We start from the raw sequence: 8,645 nt of genomic DNA, 5'->3' as shown, positions 1-8,645 counted from the left end.
GGGAGAGGGGGGTTGCTGGAGGTGTGAATGGTTGTGTGGAGAGGTGTTCAGGGCGGGTGTGGGGTGTTTTTTCAAACCTGCAGTAGAACTCGTTCAGATCGTCTGCCAGTTGTTGATTCTCCACAGTGCTGGGGGATGGTGTCTTGTAGTTGGTGATCTCTTTCAGACCTTTCCACACTGATGCTGAGTCGCTGGAAGTGAACTGAGTCCTTAGTTTTTCAGAATAATTCCTCTTTGCCACTCTGATCTCCTTTTCCAGTGTGTATTTGGCCTGTTTATACAATATAATGGTACTTGAATATTGTAACCATTTAGTACCATGTGAATACATGATGGTAGGGGAGACTTTCTATTTGTTCAATATTTTTTTCATCTTGATTGCAGTTTTAATATAAAATGTTTCCTATTTGTTTATTTGTTATGTACTATAGCATGTATTTGACATTTATCTACACAGTTAGGAATAAGTTTTATTTTTCAGCATAACTTGCGGCAGATATGAGAAAGTGATATCAAAATTTCAGACCCTTGACTCAAAAATCACAGAGTTGCAGACACAAAGCAAAAAGTGTTGCAACCATCCCAGGTCTCCTTTACCTCAGAGTTCCATGGTATCTAAAAGGCCTACCAGCACTGTACCACAGCACCTTTGGTAAGGGTAGTATTACAAAAATGCACTCAAAATGCTAATTTTTGTTACTAATTCTTTTTAAAGGGATAGTTCACCCAAAAATGAAAATTTGATGTTCATTTACTCACGAATTACTCACTAATGCCATTCTCATTACTATTCTGTAAAATATTAATTTTGAGTTCCATATTAATAGGTGAATTATTCCTTTAAAGGGACAGTTCACCCAATAATGAAAATGTGATGTTTATCTGCTTACCTCCAGGGCATCCAAGATGTAGGTGACTTTTTTTCTTCAGTAGAACACAAACGAAGGTTTTTAACTCAAACCGTTGCAGTCTGTCAGTCATATAATGGAAGTGAAAATAGGAATCACAGCTTTGAGAGTCAAAAAAACATACACAAACAAAACCAAATTAAACCCTGCGGCTCGTGACGATACATTGATGTGTAAAGACACGAAACGATCAGTCTGTGCAAGAAACTGAACAGTATTTATATAGTTATTTGCCTCTGATTCACTGCAATGTCCAAATTGTCCTGAGCACGTTCTCAACAGCCGGCGCGTGACGCGTCTTCTTGCTTTACGGCGGATCGCAGACTTATAAGTGCATTACCACCACCTATCTCTCAAATGGACCATTGACACTCCTAATTGAGATTGTAGATATAGTGTCAATGGTCCATTTGAGAGATAGGTGGTGGTAATGAACTTATAAGTCTGCGATCCACCATAAAGCAAGAAGAAGAAGACCATTATATGACTGACAGACTGCAACGGTTTGAGTTAAAAATCTTCGTTTGTGTTCTACTGAAGAAACAAAGTCACCTACATCTTGGATGCCCTGGGGGTAAGCAGATAAACATCAAATTTTCATTTTTGGGTGAACTATTCCTTTAAATGGTTAATGACATCATTATATCATAATGACAACAACAGTTGAAAGCCTTTTGGTGTCTGGCTCGTTTGCTGACATTTGGTCTGTCTCTATGCTGTTTTTGACAGTCCAGACAAGGCCTCCAGGTCTGAAGGCACAGCCTGAGGAAGGACGGCTTTGGTTGTCCACGGAAAAGTGAGAAAGACACAACAGCTAAAGTTTATAATATTGTTAAAAAAGAAAAAAGACATCTAACCATCATAACCAAATTAGGCTACATTTATTGTCATATTAAATATCTCAATACACATCATTAGGTATGACATTAAGCACAACTTGTGTAGATTCATTTAGTAAAAAGGCTTGACTGCTTCATTTTGACGTATATTTGTATACTTTTACCATTTAATCAATCTCAGCATGCGTTAATTTTGTGTCGCTAGACATTTGCATCACTACGGCTAAATTATGCCTTATTGCCTTTTATGCCTAAGTCTTTCTGGCCTGCTCTCTGGAAGTGATCTGTTAATTCTGCTAAACTTTAATTAAAACTGAAACTGAAACTGAAACTAAACTATATAAAAACTAAATAAAAATGTATTCACAAAATAAAAACTAAACTAAAACTAACAACAATAATAATGAAACGAATAAAAACTAAACTGAATTGTATAGCAAATTTGAAAACGATATTAAAATAAAACTAATTTAAAAATTAAAAACTATAATAACCTTGGTTTCAACCACGTGAAATGAGAAATTAAGTGCATTTAAATAGTTCACTGTTCATTGATAGTGGACAGATGGATACGAACATATTTATATCAGTTATTTAATGACTTTCTTCATTCAGATGTGTTAATAAATAGCCACATAACTCATGTTGAAACTGGTTCTCTGGTAGGATTTTACAACACCCAGTTACAGGATACAATTGTTAGCAGGTTTATATGGTAAAGTTAATGGTTGCACTTTGCACAAAGTTGGTAAACACACTATCACATCAGTCTCTCGTTAACGAGATGGGTAAGTGTTATGGCTATACTTAAAAAATCATTTTTTTTTGTTATTGGTAATTTGGATGTGACTGGTATTTTGTATAGTGTTCAAGTGCAATTTAACCCTGAATATTCCTTAAACTGTTATGCATGTTATTTTGGCTATATTTGTTGTAATCATTCCTCAGCAATTATTATGCTTGTTGTATTTGTAATATGTTGTCTGTAACATCTTATACTGATTATTACACAAGAAGCAATACGTCTCATGATCAGATCTGATCAGTCAATAGCTTTATTGTATCAAGACATCACACAAGTAAAAATCTGAAAAATATCCAACATTCTGGTGCATATTATGAAAAATTGTACATTTTACCTTGACAGTCATTAAATGATAAACAACAAATGTGTGGGTCTTTCTTTCCCACAATAAAATACATAAAAACTGCTTTAGAATAAAGCCTTTGTGAAAATATTCTAAATACATTAAAGAGTGAACTGAAAGACATAATCTAAAGCAAAAAAGGTATGTGCTAGAATACACAAAATGTACAATTAAAATTTATAGAACTACACATATAATTTTAAGCATTAAAAATGTATAATGTATTCAAAACAGACTTGGGACAATATCTCACATTCAGTTTTAGTTGACATTCACATTCAGTTCAGGATTTAACTGTGAAGCTCCAGGTAAAATCTGCTCATTGACTGTCCAAAAAGTAGACAGACACAGTGGTGATCCACACAGGTTGCCAGAATACACAAAATGTACAATTAAAATTTATAGAACTACACATATAATTTTAAGCATTAAAAATGTATAATGTATTCAAAACAGACTTGGGACAATATCTCACATTCAGTTTTAGTTCACATTCACATTCAGTTCAGGATTTAACTGTGAAGCTCCAGGTAAAATCTGCTCATTGACTGTCCAAAAAGTGGACAGACACAGTGGTGATCCACACAGGTTGCCAAGTTGGAGCGTGTGACTTGGTAAGCCTGAGTTTTAGTCAGCCTTCAATGCATAAAGCACATCGTCCTGACTAACATTGAGTCGGATACGGAGAAACAGGTCCAGGCGGCTTCCCTCAAGAAGAAGCAGGCGACAGGAACCCAGTCTCTGACAGACTGCCAGTCCTTCAGACACACTCACCGGCTGCAAACCCTCAACACGACACAGAGCCTGGTGCTGAACAAACACCTGTAGAGAAGAAAATAAACATACATTCATTCTTTTAGGTTATACAATTCTTGAAATTTAGTATAATATAGATCATGATTAGAATGAGGGTTGTTATAAACAAGTTACCTACCTGTTGGAAAGTGGCCTCTTCTAGACCCAGTCGACGAAACTCTGCAATAACAGCCCTCAGGAAAAGCTGCTCCTGAACAGAAGCACACCTAAAATAACAACATTAAAAAGAATGGAAGTCTGATTGGTGCCGAATCATTACATTTCTGTTTTTTATTATCTTAAGTAACAATGAGCATACAACTGATGATTGTTCATAATTCTTTCACTTCTTTTCACCTGATAGCTGCAATGTAGGAAGAGGAGAACATCTCATCCAAAGCCTCCATCACATGACTCATCCCTACCAAGCCACTGCCGTTCTTCTGACTTCCAGAGTGCTCACAAATCTCTGTGGCCCGTCTGCAGATATCAAGGCAACGTCGTGCATCACCTGAAAGCGCTGCCACCTAGAAGACCACAATCTCTTACCGATTCATAATAATGATGACATAAGATCACCACATGTACATTTAACAAACAACCTCGTAGCCCAAGATCAGTACAGAGACCACTAGAGTGCTCAAGAGGTAACCTACAATGCCTCAGTCACCTGTGCCTAAGATAACATGCGTTCACACCTTTCTTGAGACTAACTGGAGAGCATCTTCTTCAAAAGCCTTCACTCTGTTCAGTCTTGATGTGATGATCTGTTGTAGCTGTTTAAAGGTATATGGCTGGAAGGACATTCTTGTCAGTCCCTGAAGATGAATAAATGACATTTATGTTTTATTTCCATTATTTACAGCAGCCAAAGTCCTTTCAATCATAACTGAATGCCATCTAAATGTAGTAAAATGGTTTTACCAGTCGACTGGCAACACGGTTAATCATGATCCTCTCAGGCAAATCCATAGTGTTTGCAATGGTAAGAACCACCAGACGAGCGTTGCGCCTTGTTGGCCAATCAAACAAGTTATACATCACATTTTGTTTACGGGTCCACAAGAGGTCAAGCTGGGAAAAAAATTAATAAATAAAAAGAGATGAGGCATAAAGAGAGATATTCTTTCAGATTGGAGAGGACTGGACAGATATAATATTTAAAGTACAAATAACCCAATGATTGACAGGAAATGAGCAGAATAAAAGAAACTCAAAAACAGATGTCATGGTAAAAACCAACATCTGTGCATCACCTGAAAGCGCTGCCACCTAGAAGACCACAATCTCATAAATAATGAAATGAGATGACCACATGTACATTTAAATTGATAACATCTGTTAGCAAACAACCTCGTAGCCTAAGATCAATACAGAGACCACTAGAGTACTCAAGAGTTGACCCACAATGCCCAAGATAACATGGTTTCATACCTTTCTTGAGATTAGCTGGAGAGCATCTTCTTCAAAAGCCTTCACTCTGTTCAGTCTTGATGTGATGATCTGTTGTAGCTGTTTAAAGGTATATGGCTGGAAGGACATTCTTGTCAGTCCCTGAAGATGAATAAATGACATTTATGTTTTATTTCCATTATTTACAGCAGCCAAAGTCCTTTCAATCATAACTGAATGCCATCTAAATGTAGTAAAATGGTTTTACCAGTCGACTGGCAACACGGTTAATCATGATCCTCTCAGGCAAATCCATAGTGTTTGCAATGGTAAGAACCACCAGACGAGCGTTGCGCCTTGTTGGCCAATCAAACAAGTTATACATCACATTTTGTTTACGGGTCCACAAGAGGTCAAGCTGGGAAAAAAAATAAATAAATAAAAAGAGATGAGGCATAAAGAGAGATATTCTTTCAGATTGGAGAGGACTGGACAGATATAATATTTAAAGTACAAATAACCCAATGATTGACAGGAAATGAGCAGAATAAAAGAAACTCAAAAACAGATGTCATGGTAAAAACCAACATCTGAATGACAAAAAGATTTTCCAGCAGTATTTTGGAGGAAAAAAAAAACAGTTCATATGAGCTTAAGGTCAAGCTGTTTTTTTGGGACCTGCAGAACGATTTAAAAATAATTACATAAAAAATCACAAAGATACCAACTCAAATCCTATTTCTTTTTTCCCCTCAATAATTTCTCTCTCCACCCTCAATACCACGACTGAGGTGAGACCCTTGAGAAAGGCACCGAACCCCCAACTGCTCCCTGGGCGCCGCCACATTGGCTGCCCACTGCTCCGGGTGTGTGTTCATGGTGTGTGTGTTCACTGCTGTGTGTGTGCACTTGGATGGGTTAAATGCAGAGCACAAATTCCAAGTATGGGACAGCATACTTGGCCACACGTCACATCCTTTCCTGTCCAATAACTATTGTTTTTAATTGAAGAGCATACAGTTCTTGAAACTTCTGGAATCACAAAATGAATTTAATCGGTTTATAAAAAAGTTTGAAAACCAGCAGCTTTATAATTACACAAGGAATACTGAAAATGTCATAGCTATTATGTAGAAAAGAAGAAAAAAAAAATCCACATTGGCGAAGTCACGCAGTCCTGGTCTATGTAGTACATCGGGCAGGACATCCAAATGCTCGCCTATCATTCAAGGGTTAGTTCACCCAAAAGTGAAAATTAGCCCATAAATTACTTACCCTCAAAGCATCCTAGGTGTATATGACTTTCTTCTTTCAGACGAATCCAGTCGGAGTTCTATAAAAAATTGTCTTTGATCTTTCAAGCTGTTTCATGGCACTCAGCGGGTGTTGCATGCTTCAGTCCAAAACAAGTTACATAAAAAGCGCCCATCCATTAAAAAAAAGTGTCTCACACGGCTCCGGGGGGTGAACAAAGTCCTCCTGTAGTGAATCGATGCGTTTTTGTAAGTAAAATATCCATATTCAAAACGTAATAATCACTTTAATGTAGCTTGCGCTCACTGTTGAAAGGGAAGCAGTTCCGGGCGGATGACCTCAAAGTCATATACACATAGGATGACTTGAGGGTGAGTAATGTATGGACTAATTTTCATTTTTGGGTGAACTAACCCTTTCATCTACCTCAAATATGGCTTATCATCTGAAATATGTTAGTAGCAGCAACTTTACATGGCCGCTCCAATCTAATGTTAACCTAGAAAAATGTGCGCTTTTCAAGTGTCTGTGCGGAGTTATGTAGGCAATTAAAAGCTCATTATTATGATTTAAATGGTTTATTAAGAAACATGTGATTAGTCGACTAATGCTCCAAATGAACGACTGCTAGTCGACCAGAAAAATCTTTAGTCGAGGGCAGCCCTACAATTATAGGATGGGGGGGCTTTGAATATTGTGTTGGCCAACAGGAGGCTGGGGGCCTTTCAAGTCAAAAAGGTTGAGAACCTAACTAATCTAGACCGATTTGGATCAGCTAATCACAATAAATGATTAGCTAGAAGCATGCAACATAGGTGACGTTATTAGTGTCACTAGTAACAAATGTCTCACCTCGTCTACTAGAAGCACAGTTGTCTCTTTTTTGGGTGCAGGAGTGCTGAAGCGTTTCTCCAGTAGTGCAGCTGCATGATCAGGTGTTGCTTTTTGATCAGTCAGTTTCTACCAGAGCAGAATCAGAGCATATATTCATAGAAAATATTACATAAGACTATAAAAAGGGGCAGGAAATTATGTCAAAATTGTAGGGGATGAGGCAGCATACAGACCTGCAGTATTTGTACATAAGCCTGGTGCGGGTCTGTCATTTTCATGCCATTGATCTCGATGAAGCGGAAGTGAGGGATCTCATCTTGTTCAGCGGACTGCTGAAGGGACCGGATCACCTCATGTACTGTTGCAGTTTTACCAGTACCAGGAACACCTGAAATATACATACACCTGCAAAAGAAACATTAACTTTATGACCTTTATGGAAAAAAACAACAAAAAAACAGATGGATGTAAAATCTGAATCTTACCCTCCAGTGCCATCAATGACCTTACTCTCCACAAAGTTGTAGATGTCCTGGAACTCTTGTTCTCGACACGGCAAAGACTCAGGAACCGAGGAAACATGTAACCTGTTGCAAAAATAAAACATTTAATTAAAAAAATAAATAAAGTAAAACTGTAATATTGTGAAATATTACAGTTTAAAATAACTTTATTCAAATATATTCTAAAATTCCATTTATTCCTCTGATGACAAAACATTGTTTCAGTGTCACATGATCTTTTAGAAATCACTTTAATAGTCTGATTTGGTGATTAAGAAACATTTCGTATTTCTTATCAGCATCAATGCTGAAAAGAGTTGTGCTGCTTAATATTTTTGTAGCAACATTTTTTTCAGGATTCTCTTATGCACAGAAAGTTCAAAACAACAGCATTTATCTGCAATAAAGTCTTTACTGTCAATTTTGATAAATGTAATGCCTCCTAGGTGAATAAAATATAAACCTTTTATAAAAATAAATAAATAGGGCTGTCAGTCGATTAAAATTTTTAATCTAATTAATTACATGATGTTTCGATTAATTAATCTAAGTAATCGCAATTAATCGCAAAATAAATTTGACTGAAAATACCCACAAAAGATTATTTTAAGATATTTTTATGTTAAATGAGAAAGAAATTACAAGTATCAAGTAGAAATTACAAATTGTAGCTTTCGAAATATTTTATTTGATTCAATAAAAAAATGTATTACACATAAATATTTAGGCTACAACAGCCTAACATAAACTATGCAACATAGAAGATAAATAGAGAAACAGCTTAGTATTTCTTGTTCATACAATGAAAGTCATTGGTAGCCAAAACAGCTTTGTTACCAACAGTCTTCAAAATACCTTCTTTTATGTTCCACAAAAAAAGGTTTGAAATGACATGAGGGTGAGTAAATGATGACAATTTGAATTTTTTGGGTGAACTATCCCTTTAATGTTTTTATTATTATTATTATTATT

General features: G+C 36.4%; 1 protein-coding gene across 3 annotated transcripts in view; it reads right to left on the bottom strand.

The window, feature by feature from the left end:
* Window positions 1-3,349: 3,349 nt before the first annotated feature.
* LOC107731641 (origin recognition complex subunit 1) overlaps window positions 3,350-8,645 on the bottom strand; it is a 13,805-nt gene continuing 8,509 nt past the window's right edge. For 2 of the 3 annotated variants that reach the window (XM_016542779.1, XM_016542782.1), the window contains 8 exons: window positions 7,656-7,757; window positions 7,404-7,575; window positions 7,189-7,296; window positions 4,615-4,764; window positions 4,389-4,508; window positions 4,048-4,217; window positions 3,830-3,917; window positions 3,350-3,717 (listed from right to left, as the gene is read on the bottom strand). In XM_016542779.1, the coding sequence (XP_016398265.1) occupies window positions 3,523-3,717; window positions 3,830-3,917; window positions 4,048-4,217; window positions 4,389-4,508; window positions 4,615-4,764; window positions 7,189-7,296; window positions 7,404-7,575; window positions 7,656-7,757 (1,105 nt within the window). In that variant the 3' untranslated portion in view covers window positions 3,350-3,522. Of the gene's footprint in view, window positions 3,718-3,829; window positions 3,918-4,047; window positions 4,218-4,388; window positions 4,509-4,614; window positions 4,765-5,124; window positions 5,245-5,350; window positions 5,501-7,188; window positions 7,297-7,403; window positions 7,576-7,655; window positions 7,758-8,645 lie in introns of all 3 variants that reach the window. The other variant, XM_016542781.1, reaches the window with a different exon arrangement.

This window comes from Sinocyclocheilus rhinocerous, unplaced genomic scaffold (assembly GCF_001515625.1).
Source record: "Sinocyclocheilus rhinocerous isolate Xijiao unplaced genomic scaffold, SAMN03320098_v1.1 scaffold1180, whole genome shotgun sequence".
Classification (NCBI taxonomy): Eukaryota; Metazoa; Chordata; class Actinopteri; order Cypriniformes; family Cyprinidae; genus Sinocyclocheilus; species Sinocyclocheilus rhinocerous.
Note: the sequence above shows the minus strand (reverse complement) of the source record. Positions and strands in the feature narration are given on the sequence as shown.